The 19,400-nt window shown below is 41.3% G+C and overlaps 2 protein-coding genes across 4 annotated transcripts; one reads left to right on the top strand and one right to left on the bottom strand.

The window, feature by feature from the left end:
* Positions 1 to 299: 299 nt before the first annotated feature.
* On the bottom strand, positions 300 to 11,754 carry gan (gigaxonin). The gene is given in 14 exon segments (XM_026365238.1): positions 300 to 3,950; positions 4,041 to 4,150; positions 5,029 to 5,163; positions 6,018 to 6,112; positions 6,114 to 6,155; positions 6,590 to 6,739; positions 7,746 to 7,858; positions 8,031 to 8,152; positions 8,484 to 8,635; positions 9,184 to 9,252; positions 9,892 to 10,242; positions 10,376 to 10,490; positions 10,625 to 10,869; positions 11,520 to 11,754. Coding segments are annotated over 13 exon segments (1,812 nt in total). The 5' UTR covers positions 10,810 to 10,869; positions 11,520 to 11,754; the 3' UTR covers positions 300 to 3,777.
* A 90-nt stretch (positions 11,755 to 11,844) lies between these two features.
* On the top strand, positions 11,845 to 15,087 carry acd (ACD shelterin complex subunit and telomerase recruitment factor). Of its 3 annotated transcripts, none has more exons than XM_026365239.1 (2): positions 11,845 to 12,152; positions 12,688 to 15,087. In XM_026365239.1, the coding sequence occupies exon 2, from the start codon at positions 12,784 to 12,786 to the stop codon at positions 14,557 to 14,559; it is 1,776 nt and encodes a 591-aa protein (XP_026221024.1). In that variant the 5' UTR covers positions 11,845 to 12,152; positions 12,688 to 12,783; the 3' UTR covers positions 14,560 to 15,087. The 3 variants fall into 3 exon arrangements, with proteins under 3 accessions (XP_026221024.1, XP_026221026.1, XP_026221025.1); XM_026365241.1 differs by lacking the exon at positions 11,845 to 12,152 and adding an exon at positions 12,160 to 12,259; XM_026365240.1 differs by lacking the exon at positions 11,845 to 12,152 and adding an exon at positions 12,275 to 12,428.
* The last annotated feature ends 4,313 nt before the right edge of the window (positions 15,088 to 19,400 follow it).

Below are 19,400 nucleotides of genomic sequence, written 5' to 3'. Positions count from 1 at the left end.
TGTTGGGGGTTGTCTCATTGTTGCCCCTCTAGTTCACCTGTTGTTAATTTTACACAATCAGATTAACAACCCCCTCTGTTACATTAAGCTTTTATAAACAGTGTATATGAAACAACATATAAAAAATATTAATATTAACAGTGGTTCCGAATGTTTTTAGCGTTTAGCATTTTTCTGCATCATCCAATATAAATCGGGCAGTAAGACAATGACTAAGAGATTTTAAGTTAAAACCCTTGGTTTTCAGAATAAGCACTTCAAACATCCAAACAAATAATACACACAAATAAAGGAGGATATATAGTTGACCACTCTGGTGTTTTAATTGCTTTGACGTAAATGAATGACACTCATGTGCAACATCTTACAAAACTTCCTCACATATGAGCTAGACAAGTACAAACTGAATCAACTGTTTTACTCCCCATCTTTCATCACATGATTTGATAAAATCTGTGTTAGTTGAGACTGCTGTCCTTACAAAGTGTTCAAGTGACATAGAAGGTTTTAAAGTGTGAGAACCAAGCACGTAGCAGCTCGCAAACCTTATGTAGTATTTACTGTGAAAGATAAGACCCAATGAAATGTCGAGTGTCTACCCAGAAACAAGGAAGCTGAGTGTTCACAGTCAGGATGGATTTTAGGGTTCTGACAGTGATGATGAGCTTCATGAAATTGTGTGAAACAATGGCAATACTGACCTTTCACTGTTTCACATAATATAAAAACAAAGCCTTTACAGCAGGAAAAAGAAGAACTTGAAGCCTGTTGTTACCTAATGTTAACACCGTCAGCTGTGTTAAGTTTGTCTTGATAGCTGAGCTTCAGCTGGGATGATTAGTAACGGCAAATGAGGAGAATGAACTATTTTCATACAGTAATGATACAAACAAACTGGGGTTCAGGCTACTTTGAACTCTTCAAGAGTTTTTATGGCGGTCTAACCAAAACAGGTGGATATCTGCCTGATTTTGTCTTTAGATTAACATTTTAAAGCCTTTTTAGTGGATTTTGGTCCTGTTACATACACACACTAGATAGTTTTTGTTTTGGAGGGATCTCTTAAAGGCCTGCACTAACAGGGGGAATGATTACAGCAAGTAAAACCTGTTTCAGTGTTTATAAGGGCACCTGGCTGTTGTTTCAAGATTTTAACACTTTAAAAAATGTGAAGTCATTCTTTAATGCCACTCATGTCCCCTCTTTAACATAACCGCAATGTTGATGGAGAGATCCATCCAAGTAATTTATAAGACTGGGATCCAGAAGAATGAGAACTACTGTTGTCCTATGCACCACTGAGCAACCATCAGATGACTTAGGGCCAGTGTTTTAAGCTCGTATCCAGATCCTATATTACAGCTATGATTCAGATTTGTGCGGTTTTGAAATTTTATGCAGAAATGTTACTAGATCGCTGTAGCTACATTTACAATGAGTTTACAGGAGTGCTCAGTTGAACATGAAGCCGACACATTCAGATGCTGTCAGGTTCGTGAAAAAGAGAAAGGGCCTGATGTTTGCTAGGTCGTCAGGCCCTTTGTGATAGCATGCACAACTTTGTCTATTTGAATTGACCAGTTTACTGTATGTCTCTTACCTTCTATAAATAACTCTCCCCAGACAACAAACAGTTCTGGATCACAGTCAACTCATAAGTTATAATTATAATCCAAGTACAAAAAAGAGTTTTGTGCTGAGCCAGTGTATTAGTTCATACTGATGGTGACAAAACTTCAGCAACAAGATGCTGTCTCTCTAAGTTGAACAGTTTTAACTTTGGTGAGGAGGGCTGTTTGGTAATGGTGTCTTCACATTTGTTATAGAGGAGGTGTATTACACTGACTCTAATGGAGCCATTTTCTCTGTTTTTCATTTTCAATTTAATTTAGTGTACTTTTACTTTACTCTACCAGCCAACCCCACGTTTCAACTTTGGGTTGTCTCTGTGTGATGTATGATGGCTCTCCATATGTTTGGGTCTACTTTAAGTGTGCTGCCCCTGAGCTGCAGCAGCTGTAACTCACACAGAACAAATGGGGTCAAGGGCCAAAAGGGGCCAAAACTGTACTAACAGGAAAGTCAGGTCAGAAGTCACGCAGGCAGACACTCATCCAGCAACTCAAGACTGTAACTCACTGCAACGTCTGTTTGTGAACAGGCTGAACCCAGACAGCTCAGTCAGCCAGAAAAGTTGAAAATCAAGGAAAGTGTTTGTGCTCAGATGAACAAACATTCAGTTTTGGAAATGTGCAAGTTGTGTCCTGGGCGGTTATCAGTAAAGGACTTAATGCAGAAAACAGGTTCCGCAGTGACTGTTTCTTACTAGTGTTATAGCTTTTGTGGAGAATCCATCCTCTGATCAATACAAATATTATGTTTTTTTAATGTAACCATTTTCCTCAACATTCCTCCTCAACAGTTTGAAGCCCACTGGTAGCCTTATAGTTAGTGTGCTTGCTGTCCATGTATTCTAACTGCTTCTCCACTGTCAATCTCTGCCAAAAATGATCTTAAAAAAATAAATGAATGTGAATACATGATGTGCCGTATAGCTGCAGGTTTGAATCTGTAGGTTGGAGTGTTCCCAGTTATAGCTATGATCCCCACACACTGTGTTTTTGGATTGTTCAGGACAAAAGTGACAAGAAAAAAGGAAAAATGTGGTTAATTTTGTCCGTTAATGACTGATTTAGAGCTCTGGCAGCTGCTATTGTGACACTCCTCCAAATCAAACAACACAGGCCATGTGTAATGGTCTATATAATATAACAAATATAATCCAAACCCTTTTTCTGATTTGGGTTGAGGAAAGACCATGGCTGGGGCTTAAATGATTATATTCCTAAAGCGGAAGGTGACCTTCATTGTCATGGTTAAAAAAGTGATTTCTTGGTTATCAGAGGCTAAGCAGCATGGTCCCAGGTAAAAGAAACAAACTCTGTACATCAGCAGGAAACAGTAACAGTGTCTCGTGTTAGAAGTCACAGGATTTCAAGCATTCATCCACCCTGACTTCCTCGTCCCTCTGTGGGCTGTATGGCTCTATGACAGCCTCACACGACTTTCTGTACATGTGAGATCACTGATTTTGCGTGACGGTATGTCTTATCTTGTGTTCTGGTCTCGACCGAGACTGTCACTAGTTGAGAAAAACATCCTTTTGCTCTTGCATTCTAAGAGAGACTTCCCACCTAAGATTTAGATAACTGAAAGAATTACTACCCTTCACCTCTCCTACAGCTGCTGCACATATGTGGACAAAAGTTGATGTTGTTTACATTGGGCCATAAGCGCGAACAACAAAGAACACACCACCAAACAGTATAATAGATCCCAAGAGGCAAACTGCACCACAATCGTTTTGGTAACGTTTTCATAATTCCTCATGTGGTGAATAATATGTTAGTTAAATTATTAGAGTTAAACCCCTCACCAAACAGCAGATCACCTGTGAACATTATAAATGAAAAATGTCCAATAAAATTAAAAGGCAAAAAACAATCAGTTCCCACTCTAAAAGAAAAAATATTAAAGTTAATAATAAAATAGTCATAAAACCTATAATGTTAAAAAAATCTTCTGACTTTAAACTGTATGTCTGTGAAAAAGGGTCTGGAGTGTAAAACCCTGAACGGAAAGCAACAATCCTCAACACCTAGCGGTTATAATACTTGCTGCTAATAAAATCCCTAAACCCAGACTTACAGAGGTACAGTACCAGTGTGCAAACATGAAGGAGTATGGTGCTGACACAGGCTCACTGGTGTCCTGAAGTCAGACTCTGATTGGAAACATGCCCTGGTTCAACTGAAGACGGAAGAGTCGACAGTTGGCAATACGTAGGGCGGCGCAAGCGGTTTTGGAGAGGTCACTGGATAACATAGGTCTTGTGCGATGCCATGTCCCAGTGCTGCGGCGAAACTCCCGGATGTAGTCGAAGCTCGTGCCTGTACACAGGAAACAGCAGCATTACACATTTAAATACGAACACTGCTGTAACACCATAACATCTCTTTTGAATGGTTCTTTTTACAGACCCGTGTCCAGGTCTCCCACCACATAGATGCTGGCTCCGATTGGCACAGCACCATAGACGAAGGACGAGCTGGTCTGGATACACAGATTCTGGTCATCCAGGAACATCCACCTGCATCCATCATACCACATACATGATCTCAGACAAAAACACACACAGCACTTCTGTATGTTTAGTATTATTAATAGTTTCTTGATTCTCAGATTTTAGAATATGCTGAAGACAAATGTTTGAACATTTTGTTTCCACTTTGGAGAATCTCTACCAAATGACGTTTGGAATGAAAAACACACCCCCACTGTCCTTTAATCTATTTAATCTGAAAACAGGTAGTGGCAAGAAAAAGTATGTGAACTTCATAGTTTTTTGCATTAATTTGGCAAAAAAAAGTGATCTGATCTTCGTCGTATAAGAATATTAACAAACACTTTGGGACTGTGGCTACTCTACCAAGAAGTGGGTGACCAGTCAAATAAAGGTATTAATTCATGAGGTAAAGAAACAACAAAGAGTGACAGCTAAAGATTTGAAGGGATCATTGGAACTGGCTAACATCTGTGTTCATAAGTCTACAGCATGTAAAACATTGAACAAGCAGTGTGTCTATAGCAGGACACCATGAAGAAGGCCGTTGCTTATTAAAAAGAACATCCACAGAATATGGCGCTAAAGCGTCACATACTTTTTTCACTAGCACTATAAGATTTTTATGGCTGTTTCCAATAAAGAGATGAAAGGTCATTTTTTACGTTATTATTTTAGACACACATATTTGTTAATATATCTCAACTTAGATGAATATTAGATCACATTTTATGACAAATAATGCAAAAAAAAGGTTCACATACTTTTTCAGGCAACTGTATTTAACATTTTATATCAAAGAGGACTCTCTTTGAAAAACAGCTTTTACACAATCCAGCTGCTAATGAAGGAAATGCTATGTGGTAAATTCCACAGTACGTGGTAAGCAATAATTCCAGTCAGACCTCCTCATCTCATCATGGTAAAACTCAGACTTGCAGGTCGTCATGTGTCTTTGCTCGGGGTTGTCATTCTCTTGGCTTCTGACTCCACCAAACACGTAGAGCTCCTGGCCAACACCACATGCCACTGACCCAAACCTCAATAGAAAAATAAGAGGGATTTTAAGAGATAGGTGTGAGTAATACGAATAACATCCTGATGTTGTGCTGTTCCTGCCATATCACATAAGCGGAAGTATGTATGTGACGTACGCAACATCGTATGGACGTATAAGCTGTTATCTGACAATGAGGAGGCCAGTACTGACAAGAAATGGCTAATTCAGAAAAGACAAACATGGTCATTAAGAAGCTACATTCAAGAGCTTTAAATCTCTATAGTACAAAACTCAGGTTGAGGATTAAAACATGCTACGTGATGAATAGATACAAGTCATTTCTGGTTTAGATCTCTGTATGGGATTTAACAAAAAAAAAAAAAACTCATATGCTTTAGGAATAAAATCAAAAGGTAGTGTTACAAGTTGCCATTTAGTTTGAAGGTGCTGTCAAAACAGAACTGCTGTATGATAAGGACTCAGCAGACACACTGGCTGGATTTCAACGTATTTTCCATAGTGTCATAGTGTCAAAATGGTACAATAAAGAGATACAGCAACTGAAAGACAAAAGTTACTTAATTCCTCAGTTAGAGCTACTTCAGTCTCCTGAGTGGCGTCATGACATGTCCATATGACTGTGCTGTCAGAGGGATGTCAAAATAAAACTGAAACTGACAGGAGGGTAACCATGACCATATATGCATGTTTCATTTCCTGTTGTGAAACACTGGTTGAAGTTAAATGTAATGAGAAAAGATAACATCATAATGTGAGAAAAATAAAACTTTAGCAGCTTGTATGTCGGCTGATCAAATCATAAACTCGCTCCTCTTTCTTTCATTCTGCTCAGACCACAACAGTTGATACCGTCACAGGATGTGTCTATAGTACCTTCTCTCTTTTAGAGGACAGAGGCCAGTCCACTGCTGGGTTTTGGGGTCAAAGGATTCAACAGAGTCAAACAGTTTCCCGTAGGAGCCCCCCCCCTAAGGCATAGATCTTCTTGTTCATGGAGGCGTAGCACCCGACCTGAAGGAAACGACAACTCATAATGTGTAATAATAACTCATGTTAATACATGTTACCCAACAACATACTCACATACAGGTTTCGGGAATCCAGCTAGCAGCAGCGTGAGACACAAAGTCAATCTACAGTCCTCTACTGCGCCCAGCCCTGTGGCATTGGCCTTTTCTAAACGGTTTGAAGGATGAGCCTTGCTCAAACGCTTTAAGAGGGGGATGCTGCCACACTGTTCAATGTGAGTGGTTCACACTAGGCTTCAACAAGAGCTCTCCACATTATTAACAACAATGATTCTACAGCCCTTTTACACAATCATACCATAAATGTAATCTACAACATTAAACTGATCAATAAAGTTTACTGATGCATCGTCCCAGTTGTCTACTTTCTAACATCTTCTGCCGTCCTGTGATTATTATATGGACGCTTGTTGTTACCTTGCGGATCATGGTCATACTGGTCTGCATTTTCCAGGTACTGAAGTGAGGGTCAAACACTTCAACAGTGATCAGCTCTGTTACTTCATTCTCTCCTCCGAGTACATAGATCAGACCATCCAGCTCCACCACACCAAAGTTCTGACGAGCCTGTGCACAATAGTGGTGTGATAATCAAAACAGTCCCAGAAACTGAAGGTGGAACACCTTCATTTCAGTTTGTGACTCTCCCTTTTGCTTCTCTGTCTCTGACACTGTTTCTGATATTCAAGATGACTATATTTTATACCATCTTATAAACTATCATAACATTAACACTCTTACAACAGCTGCACTCGGTTGGATTAAAATCAGTCTGCAAAGTTCTTTCTGCATGGAAAAAGAAGAATGCAAAAGTTTGGTTATGTCAGTGGATCACAGGCTTGATGCACTTATTGCAAGCAAAGGATTTACAACTAAATATTAAGTGGTATTTACTTTAATCTCTTTTAATCTGTTTCAATACATTTGCTCATATGAAAAGACGCATGGGTTCAAACAAAAGGTGCAATCGTCTAAGTTGTATCAGATCCAGACCTAACCACCTGAAATAAAAGCTGAACATTATTATTATTAATCTCTTGAAGTCAAATCCAAATACTTTCAGTCTACTGCAAAAATAAAGGAACTGGCCTCACTGTTCCAATACATGTTCACAATACGAGGGGAGTGTAGCTCATGCATGGATGAATAACATGTTGAAGTCAGATGTTAATATATTAGCACAGTTTACAGTGCTCAACAATACATATACACATTTACTCAACTGTAAATGTAAATTACATCACTTCTCTCTCTAGAGAATGTGACTGGGAGTTGGTATCAAATCTGTTGGTGTTAACAAGGGCTGAGACTGAACCTGTGTTGCAGCACTAATGACACCTACTGTTTAAGAAGGGAAATTATCCAAAGGAAGTGACAACATTTACTGTAACATGGCTGGAGAAACAACTTGTCATATCTTCAGTTTCTATTTAATAGACAGAACTGCTGGTGAGGTTTAACTGCTAATAAAATATGAGGGGAAAAAAGAGACAAAGTGAAATGATCACTCAGCTGTTTATAGACTGCTGAAAAACCTCAGGAGTAGTGTGGTTGTGGGTAGAGGTGAGTATACCTGAAGCATTGGGGGTATGGGGCTCCAAGTGTTAGAATCAGGGTCGTATTTCTCCCCACTGTCCAGGACTGTGTTGTGCTCATCTGTTCCTCCCATCACAAAAAGAAAACCCTCTAACAGACAGGAAACATATTGTCAGCAGTGACTTAAGCATGAGCTTGACTTGTCATTTTCACTGCTTTACTAAAGAGGAACTCTCTTAAGTTGAACTTGATGAAAGAATCATTGTTCAAATCATTCATGACACAGGGTGCATGAGTTTCCTGGCCGGAGCCCGACACTGACCGGCAGCGACCACCCCGTGGCTGACACGAGCAACACTCATAGGCTGCAGCTTGATCCAGGCTTGTCTGTTGCTGTCGTAGAGCGGACACATGCAGCGGGTCTCAGCAGTCGGCTTCCTGGTTCTGTGCAGGATGAAAACCATCAGACCACGCAGGATGTGAGTCGCTGGTGTGATTTAGGTGAACTCAGCACTAACTGAACCTCTTCCTCTAAATGTGACATTTCACATTGTCACTGAAGGACAAAACTGTCTTGAGCCTCATTCATTCAAACACACACACATAACAAAAAGAGATCAAGTTCCTTTATAAAGGCAATTCCTCATAACATAAATTAAATTTAAACTAATGACAGAAAAGCCTCTTTGCAGTTTCAAAGTCAATCATAAACGCAGGGCCTGACATAAAGTCCAAACAGAATATCAACTGAAAAAACTGGAGATGGTGGACTCACTTGCGATCCTCTCCTCCAGCAATAACAATACACTCTGAGTAACCTCTGGGTTTGAAGGCAGCGAGAAGAGCAGCACCCTGTAACTGACCATCACCCAGCACGGGCTGACAGTACTCTCTGATCACCTCTCTCATCAGTGGCTCCCCCATGGCCTGATGGGATAGCACGCAACACACACCAAGATTCCATTTACTTTTAGTCATTTTTAGCAGAAGTCCAAATTGACACTCAAGGAAGACATAAGGCATGCAGGGTGGCGATGTTACCACTACACTGTCCAGCCACTATGTTAGCTACTGACAGTACAACAAAAAATATTTATTGGCGAACATTTATTTACAATGAAACAGTAGTTTGCAGTGCAGTTTGGTGGATCTGTGGGTATAGTAACTAAGGGGACTTTTCCCTCACAGGTCCTGTTGGTTTTATCACATTTTTATTTTCATTTCAAATTTGCTTTGTAGTGTTTGCTACGGTTGCCTTTGTTTTATGTACGGTTTAGTTCTGAAATAGTCAAATATTTTATTACAGCATTATAGAACAATATATACATTTATAAAAAACGCATTCAAATGTATTACTGTATAGTTTTGTTGACTACAAACAAACTAAATTCTTTTTTTTTTTTTTTTAAAAAGACTACAACTTAATCTAAATTAGGTACCAAAGGCCGACATCTAAATGGAGAGAACTTCACTACCTGCTCTCTCAGGTAACTCGTGTCCAGGCCCTGCAGCCATACTGCAGACATCACTTCTTTCATGTGCACCTGCAAATACAGAGGACAGAAGAGTCACCTAACACAAACACAACACTGAAACATTATTACAGTCATTTAGTGAACAAGTTGGGAAAAGTTTGCTCGTTTACACATCCACCAGAAATCTAGACACACTAGCATTTATTTGTAGTGCTCTCTCCATTCAGCAAATGCAACAATATCATTCACTTCCCTTGGTTCTGTCTCACTCTATGCCAGTTTTGTAGCTGCTAATAGGACTGGATTTAAGCTTTTTTAAATCCTTGAAAACGTTTTTTAATTTTATGAAAATTTAAAAAAGTAATATAAAGAACACACTGCCACAATGTGCATAATATGAGTATGAGCAAAAAAGGTAACTTCCTGTACAACACTGCCATCTAGTGGCTGCAGGTTTACACACAACAGAAAAGAGTGTAAATAATTAAACATGGACTGACTGACTGACACATTATCATACACAGTGTTGTGATACCAAACCAAAGTGTGGATCTACCCTTTATTAACTTTGACTTAAAAAGCTCCACATTTACTTTGAACTCAGCTACAATACTAATTAAATGTGATTAAATTAGACCAGTTCAGGTGAATAGTCCTTCTTATAATCTCTCTTTTGCCCTCACTGAACCTGAATGAAGCGTTACCCACCCTGCGATCCTCTGGGTCATGTGCAAACCATCGGACTACAGCCTCCAGCACATGCTTTTCGTTGCCAACGTTCAGCTTCTCTGTGGAAAGCACCTCGCAGAGCCTGTCGGGGGGCAGCTCCCTGAACTCCTCGGTGAGCGCCACATCTCGAAAGTGTGTCTGCAAGAACTCGGTGGCAGCATAGTGGACGTGGTAAAGGCAGTAGTGCAGAGAGAAGAGGCGGATGCCAATGCAGTTCTCTGCAGTGATGCAGCTCTCTAAGAACTGGCAGCACAGGGACTTGAGGTCAGTAATGAGGAGCAGGTCGGACGCCTGCACCATGTCCTGGATGGTCTCTTCACTCAAAGTGATCTGTGTTTGAAGGGCAGAGACACACACAAATGCAGGTAGGGACACAACAATGTACTAGGATAAGCAGGAAACAATTACATATGGGTACCACACCTAAAACCTAAGCTTTGCTTTTTAAAGCCTCCACACTCACCTCACCGCTAAAGATGTAGTCCAGGATCTGTCTCATGATGGCCATAGAAACTCCCTGCAGCTCAATTCTGTACATAGATCCGTCTTGTTTTGGAGGATTATAGTTCAGCTTGGTCCTAACGCAAAATCATTAACACAACTGAATATGACAGAACATGAATATTAAAACTTGAAAACCAGCCAAAGACAACAGCTGGTCAGATTTCTAAAGGTCCACGGGCAAATGATGGACACTGCCGGCCTCACTGACCTGATGTAAGGGCTAGCAGCAGCCAGGATGTTTTTCTGGACAGGAAGTTCCTCTCCATCCACCACCAGCAGTGCATCATGGAAACTGTGCTCCTGCCAGAAGGTGCGAAGGACCCTGAGGAGTTTCTGTGAATGCTGTGGGTCCGAAACCTTGGAACCAGGTTCACTTGATCCAGAATAGGGCATGTCTAGGCTTGTGACAGCCCGATCAAGGGCTTCTCACTCCTTAAAATCCCTCCGGGCTCACTGACACATTGGGAACAGAACATGTTAAGACTTAACATAAATGATCAGAAAACATTTTTAGTCATCTACAACAACACTCTTTGAGTGAGCCAAGGTCAGTCCAGTAGAACAAATGCTGCCACTCGGGGAGGCTGGGGTCACACACATACTGACAGGAAAACAGATTCACCCAGAGAATCACACCCACCCTGTAATGGACAATTAACTACATACAGCTGAATTCCTCTGTTTACTGAATCGCTTGTGTGCCGAACATGGTGGGAACCTGAAGATTCGTAGGACGAATCACTCGCCTTGTGACAGCTGCTTACAGAACCGCACCGGATGGAAACTTCTTAAATTAGCAGATTTCTATATTAGGTTTGGCGAAGCAGCGGGTGATAGTGTCCAGTAAAGGGTGGACTCCTAGCAAAACAAGCGACATGTCGACATTCCCTATAAAAATGCGTTCTAATGGCGGTGGCGAGCTTCAAAGATTGCTAACGATGTGGTCGTTTGTTGTTGTTTGTTTGAAATCACTTCCAAACTGAGACAGCTAATGTTCCCTAAACAGTCACATAGGCGTGAGCTCTGCACTGTGTTTACAAAGGTTCAAAGTGATGCCGTGTTTCTCCAGTTACCAGTTCAACTTGATTTATTTTATGCCTTACCTTGACACTACAAAATGCGCTTGTCTTTCTTTATGTGCACAGCTTGAACCTAATGAGCAACATTTAGAGCAGCGAGAATGTAGCAAGTCAACGTGAAAACATGAACCGTGCTGCATTCAGGAAATATAGTGACGACGACTTCCTATTTAAATGTGATAGTTATATGGGTTTAATATCCAGATGCAAATTATCAATAAATATATTCCTTTACGTAAGATGACAGTCTGTGAGCAACACTCACCAATAACCAATACAATAGATTAATAAAATAGCTTCAACACGTAATTTGTTTTCAGAGCCGTTTTTACCGTGGAGTTCATCTGGCACCTGAATGTAGCATTAGCGAAGCGATAAATAGCGTCCTATTACTTTGTTAGCGACCTGTGCCTTTACAGAATTGAGTATAAATTACTACAAACCAGATGAATTGACTATTTAAACGATTGATGTAACATTTATTTGCAAAGTAAACGAATTTCTCTTCTTTAGATTTTCATTATTTGAAAACAGAACAAACAAGTCCAAGAACAAGTCAGATGAAAAGCGAAGTGGAACGAGGCAGAACCAACCTGCCAATGTAAAGCGATCAAGAATACGAGTGAACAGTATTTCCGGTATGAGCAACAGCTAACGGTAATTACTTCACTTTAATCAAATGGAATGATTAAATGTTTTTAGTAATATACACTGACCCAATAGCAGGAGCATGTGATGATGAATGAGCAAGTCTTTTTTTCAGCGTATGTAATAATTGTCATACCAGACTAAGACGATTCTAATTTGCAGGAAGCCTCGCTTCATTCTGTTCGTGGTTGGTTATCTGTCGCTAACTTGAAGTAGCTTCACTGTTGCCGCCATAACTTTGAACGAGGAGAAATATTAATCTGCTCTGTGCAACATTACATCAAGGTCATTTCATTGATTTCTAACATAGACTGGGCTGATTTCATGCTAATTCACGGTTACATATTATACGGAACGCTACATTACGTCTATGCTAACTATCGCTCGCTAAGAACGAAAAGTTGCTCGATCTGCGTAACGTTAGTAGAAAAATCAACAATGTGCGAGTTTTAGCAAAGTTTCCATGTAACATGTAACAATAATGTCATGTTACATCGGTAGAGTTTTCTAAAGATCTGTAACTCATGTGACGTTTGTTTTTCAGCTCTCTTGGTGGTGTTGTGATGGAGGAACCACAGAGCTAAGTCAATGTTTGCCTGTCGGAACAAAGCTAAAGACGCACAGTTTAAAAACTACAAATATGCCTCGACCCCCTCGAAACAAACTGTCTCCCTGGATCGAGCAGCTGATCCTGAACTATGACGGTCAGGAGGGGAACAGCAGCAGCGGCCGGCTGAAGGCTCATATCATCGGGGTGGGTCAGATGTCTCAATCCCAGGCTCAGAGCTCCGAGGGCCCCACAGGGATCCTCTTCCTGTCCGACGGCGTCCTCCAGATCCCCGCCGTTCTCACTGCATCAGCCTGGGAGCATCTTCAGGAGCAGGAGGACCGCGAGTGTTTCACCAGCCTGGTGAACACCACGGTTTGCATTCAGGACTACCGGCTGCAGTTCAGCATGGCCCCCGAACAGACGAAATGCAGATTCTTTTTATCAGTTGGAGAACTGGCTACGACTGCAGCCGGTCCAGTTAAAAGCAGCACCCCTTGCTGCACAACGTTGCCCTCAGTCAGGCTGAAGATCGTTGAGGCGTGGAGGGCCCTGCTGGGGGCAGAGGACTCTCAGAAGAGCCAGTGTGGGTTTGATCTGTCAGAGCTGCTGGGTGAGTGGCAGCACGACTGTCTGCAGGCTGTACTGCAGGATGTTCAGGAGAGGCTGATGGTAAAGAGGAGCCGTGCCATGAGCCCACAACCCTCCACATCAACTTTCACCCCAGCACTAGCCCACCCAGTTGCAGTCACAAGATGGGATGTCGACAGAGTCAGATACAAAGGAGACAAAAGTTTTAGTGTCCCCATAAAGTGTCTTGTCATGCCAGAGGAAGAAGCTGTGCAGCTGCAAGCATCACCTAATGTCGGAAGCAGGACACCAAGTGGACTTTGTGCTGCCTCTGAGGACAGACAGACAGTTTTACCTCAAGTCTGCAAATCTTTAAGCAGCACACAGCCATCTGTTGATGATGCAGAGTGGCAAATAGCCATGCCAGCAGTCGCAGAGAGAGGCTGCAAATTGGACTCAGCTCCTCTTGTAGAGGACTGTACGCTATACGAGGACATGGTCGTAGGGATGCTTGACAGCGACATCAGGCCTTTAGCAAACCCTTGGGACATTTTTCCTCCACCATGTGAAACCTCCTCCTCCTCTGATTCTTCCCCCAAAGCATCACCAGCTCACTCTCCGGAGAAGCCCTCCGCTGCTACACCCAAGCTTGATCAAGCTGCAGTCTTAACCAGCACGCAACTTCCTGTCCACAGCTCAAAAGAGGTCCAGCAGCCATCAGAGCAGAGCTTCCTTCCACCGTACCAGAAACCGCCAGATTCAACTAGCCCCCGTGCAACTGCTGCTCCATCATCATCCACGGATGAACACCGCACCCGTGCAGCAGAACAAAGTGTGCCAGCTTTGAAACGAGAAAGTGAGACGCTGGTGAAGGACATGGAGGAGATTTTTGAGGGAGCTCACAGTAAGACAAAGAGAAAGAGAAAGAGAAGTGAGACCACGCCAGAACAACTCACCCCGTCAGGGGAGGAGGACGCTCAGGTCAGTGGGAGCCCTCCGTCTTGGCTCTTTGACACTCAGGCATGGCGTGGGGCCAGAGATGACAGCGGTCATAGTTGGGATCAAACTTCAGGTGCCATCTCAAGAAAGACGTCCACAGTGCACAGCGATGGCAGTCCCTTCTCCTACTCCTACCAGGTGTCTGGACAGAATCTGCAGGACCTCAGTCGATTCAGAGTTGAGGAATCGTGGCTGCAGTGGGCCGTCAGGGCTCTTGTTGCTCCAAAGCAAATAGAAAGTTTTCATGACACGTCAGCAAGCTCCGATCAGACATCGTCAGCCAGGAACGAGGTCACTTAACTCCACGTTCATTACACGGGTCTCTTGTTGTACCAGTTGTTGTTTCTGTTGCTACAGTTTGGTCTGAGTCATGCTTAGGAGCAGCTCAGTGTACTTGAATCTGTTTTGTTTTTTCTTAAAGGGTGATTTTACTGATTTGCAACTTCCATCTTAGGTTTGAGTTTGGGGAGCACATAAATATAAGAATATGAAAATATCTCTGTTTCTTACAGAAGAGTCTTTGCTTCTGATGACATCATGGTTGATCATACTATGGAAGTTTGTCATCTTGGTCATCATTTAGGAGACATCTTATCTGAAAACACTCCTCCAGATGATGTTGTCAGGAGGAGTTTTAAGCTTCAGCTCAAACCACAGAGAAATGTAATACACGGCAGTATATATGGTATCCAAAACTAACCATGGGAAGCAAGTTCAAAATCAGTGATTCTGTAATTTTGTATTGGGACATGTTCACTGTAAAATGTTATGCTGGTCTGGTGTAAATAAGAAACGTTCTGTGACTTTAACTAAAGCAGAATTCTTGGACACTTGAGTACTGTGTTATGTACAAGTTTGACGTTTTCTTCTACTTCATACTTTGACTTCATTACAGTTAGTAGCAGATATCGTTCTTTTACTTTTACACTGCGTTTACAGCATTGATAGTTACTAGTGGCTGTATTTATTCCAAAATACAGTAAAATCACAAATCTTTTGACAAAATCGAGCCCAGTGTTAAGGTCACAATCCTCGCAGCTGTACATGGAGTAATTCAAATGATAATTATTAGATAAGTTGTTAAACTAAGCTCTATTGTTACCAGCTGTGATGAGGGAGGAATGCAACAACTCATCAGTACCTATAATTCAGTAATTATTTTAAAATGAGCATTTGATATGTGATAATAACTGTGAATATTGATGATGACAATGAGAAATATGTTTGGAGGTAATACTTTGAATTCAAGACCATTACTTGTAACTGAGTACTACTACACTGTGGTAGTTTGTAGTCCTACCTTTACTCTTCCCTCTTCATCATCACTGGTTGGAGCCAGGCTCTGTATTTAGGACATACTGTCATATTCCACTGAAACAAGTGAAGAAGACCCTTATTACATAAATGAGGGCCTACACATTAGAATCACCTGTTAACATCATGCACTTCAGTGTGTCTCAACAAATATTTAACTTTCCGACAGTTTCAACAAAAACTGGGAAGTTCTAACTGTGTAAAAGTAGAATTCATGGCAGAGCAGAGCTGCTGGGCTGGATTGTAGTGGATCTTATAAAGTTGCTCACTAGTGTGAAGTGATTTTCTATTTGTCCACAAGATGTCACCAGTACACCACATGTTTGGATGAGGATTAGTCCGGATTAGGTTTTAAAGTTCAGCTGGCAGTGAATTAAGACCAGAATGGACCCAGGTTGAATTGTCACGGTGCTGATGTATGAGATGAATTCAGCCTTTAGTTTCTGCTGTCTGGAATTGGACTTTTAAGTGAAACGAAAGATTTGCATATTCAGAGAGTTTGAAATCTTCAAACAGAGATGAGGATATTTGTGATTTTAATAACGTAACTGAAGAATCATGTCTGGTGAAAACTTTATTGTTAGGTCTGAAAACTGCTGGTGGGGGATGTTTTAGATCACTGTACTGTAGTCAAGTCAGGCCAGTCCATTTCTGAGCGCATTTAAAACAACAGAAGCTGAATGACATTAAAAACGTTTTATAGTAGCGTCCATCTAAATCTCATACTGAACACCCACAGGTTCCTTTTTTGAATTTCATCAGGACCACTTTATATTTATTATAAGTAAACGTTACTCATATTAGGCAAAAGGAACATAAACCATCCTCAAATTCACTTCATCTTTGCTACGTATTTGATGAGGGATCTGACTCTCAGGCAGGAAACAGCAGAAACTCATTTACTGTGCATTTGGACTCGTTCTTTTATTATTTGATAGGTGACCTTAAAATGATCTGAAAATCTGTAGCTGGTCCGGTGATGAATACTTTTTGATCACGTTCCTCAAAGTCGGTAATACACGTTGATATAAACTCAATCATCCCTGCATCCTAAAGGCTCTAGTGTTGGAGGAGTGCTGATCTCCATCTTTAAAACTGTCTACGCCATAGGTTCATATGTACGTCCAGACCGGAGGGGGAGAGTTTTCCAGCTTTGAGAAAGTCAGACCCTGCTTACTGTGGCCTGTACGCGACTCATTCTTGCATGTTAGTTTACTTTTATTTGCTAATGAATCACCGTCTGCTGAGAGAGAAACAGAAAAAAGACCAACCTCTAAGTTTATCCACTCAAAGTTCCAAACCCCTAATGTAAGCAGCAGCCAGCTGTGTGCACTTGTAAAGTTGTTATAATCCTCCTTTGACCTATAAACAGGAAAATACATAATATAAAGCATCATGCTCACATCTACAAATAATACACTGTCTATGTTGTCCTTGTAAGGCAATACAGTCCTGAGAGCCTGTCTGCAGCTTCTCCAAAGACAATTAAAACACCGCATTTCTTTTTGTTCAGCTTTGCAATTATGGCGACAATACAAACAGAACCAATAGCAAGAACATGCAGTTGTACCCAGAGACAAGACTCAACCAGGCCTTGATTTCCCTCTCACAACTGATTTTATGGCTACAAACAATAAACCATCCATGTTTTACAATAATGTAAACAGAAAAGTAGCAGGAATTTGGCCAATTTAATAATCATGGTACACATTCATTTTCTGTTTCAGCTCCAGAACTTTAATGTACAATCTAACTGATTCGAGATCAACACCACAGCAAGAAGGTAACCTTTACGAAGCTGATGTTCAGGTTTGTTATCACTGCCTGAATTAGTGTTGTTATTAAACCCATTTCCACTGCAGGAACGTTGCATAGGGACCAGGAACCTTTGGAGGAACTTAGTTCCTGTACCTGCATTTCCACCTGAGGAGCCGGGGTCTAAATGTAGGTCTAAGGTTGTAGTCCCCTCATCAAGAAGAACTATCAGGCCTGCAGTGTTGAATGTTGCTTATTGGTCAAAGACTCACACACATATTATACACATTAAGAAAAATGCTGTATGCAGAAACACTAGCAGCAAAAGGACTTTTTCATTTGTCAGGAGATTCATTTGCTTTATGTTTCCAGGTATTTGATGTGGCATAGAAAGCAGGTGTCAGTGGTTGGCTCTCTCCCACTGTCCACACGCAGTCAGGGTTTATTGGTAACTCTAAACTCACCATAGGTGGGACTGTTTGTCTGTCTCTGTATGTCAGCCCTGTGATAGACTGGCAACCTGTCCAGGTGTACTCTGTCCCATGAACGATGAAAGGATGGGAAGTCCCAGATAGGACCTTTTACCCCACCGAATGTTCCTGGAACTTCAGGTGCTGGGAAAGAAAAGTACCAATTCCAATGGAAACATACGTAATGTCAAACGTGTGTGTTTTACTCTGTATGGTGAGAAATATCGCTGAGCTGTATTACGTATGAGGTTTACACAGGTGTTTTTGTATTGGAGAGCTTTTTGATTACTTACATTAGTTTGTTATTTTCTCAGACTCCCCCTACCTCCAGTTATTTAGAACAACGACCAAATAATACGATCTTGTCAATCTTTGCTCCACTTTGTTTCCAGAACGGGCAATTAGCTGTGGTCCTTAAGCCACCACAGGGCCAGCCATAAGGAGGCAATCACAATGAGCACATTTCCATTTCAGCAGAAAGAAAGAGCAAAGTAACCGTGATAACCAAACTCTTTGTTTTTTTACCCTCTTACAATAGACCGTCAGAAAGGACACGCTGTGCACAGTACATCTTACAAAAGCTCAGCTCAAAGTTCGGTCCCTGCTACTAAGAAATGCTCCAATAACCATTAATGAAATCTGATGTTTTGATACATCACAGGTCATGAAGTACAGCTTACTGTGCGGTAACCTGTAAAATGTACTGAAAGCACCTCATTTATTACACGGTGAAGGGTTCATTTAGGAAGAGAAGCACAAACCAAAGGAGAGCTCCTGGAAAGAGTATGAATTATCTGTCACTATATGGAGGTATTAGCTTTGGATTATTACAGAAATGACAAAACATGAGCTGATAAATCATTATAACTGAAAGAATTAGAATGCAAAATAATAGCAATGAGTGTTGGAGTCATTATTATTATTATTATTATAGTATTAATTACATTATTTTGTCTTGAACTAGAACAGATGATGATGAAATTCTCCCAGACCTGTTACACAAGTAGAACCTGAACCAAGTAAAGTTCAGGTTCTCGGTTCTTCCAGTGGAAAAGCATCACATTTCTTTTTATTACATTTAATAACAGCACAACAACAACAACAACAACAACAACTATAGGAATGAGAATTGCTCCAGAACCAGCTCCTGCCTCTTCCTGCTGTCCTGTGCGTCGGAGCGGAGGAGGAAGAGGACCTGACACCAGTTAAAGGACAATGTTGGACTTCTTTTCCCTTTTATAGCCTCCTCTTTGTTTTCATTTGAGCGAACTCACAGCAACTCCCAGAAAGGACCCGGCGATGTTTGCTTGTTCTCTCTGTGTGAGCAACTCTCAGCGTCAGGGGTGGACGTGATATTTCAAACAGCACATCAGTGCGTTTATGTATTGGGTGCCCGGAAATTTTTCCAAATAAACACAGCTTGATTCAACCTGGGTGGGCAGACTTATCAAGCGACTAATTCTATAAACAGATGAGGGAAGAACTCGGCACCTCATTGGCTGTGGGGCAGGCGGAGGGGGGCATCAGGGAGTTCCAGCGCAATGAAATTTTAATTAATGTGGGTGGGCTGAGAACACCGCTGACTGTTTATGATGGACAATT

Source organism: Anabas testudineus, chromosome 6 (assembly GCF_900324465.2).
Source record: "Anabas testudineus chromosome 6, fAnaTes1.2, whole genome shotgun sequence".
In the NCBI taxonomy this organism is placed as follows: domain Eukaryota; kingdom Metazoa; phylum Chordata; class Actinopteri; order Anabantiformes; family Anabantidae; genus Anabas; species Anabas testudineus.
This window is presented reverse-complemented; position numbering and strand designations above follow the sequence as displayed.

What these genes read in the sequence shown, in the direction of transcription:
- acd (XM_026365239.1), top strand. Translation starts at nt 12,784, where the DNA reads ATGCCTCGACCCCCTCGAAACAAACTGTCTCCCTGGATCGAGCAGCTG.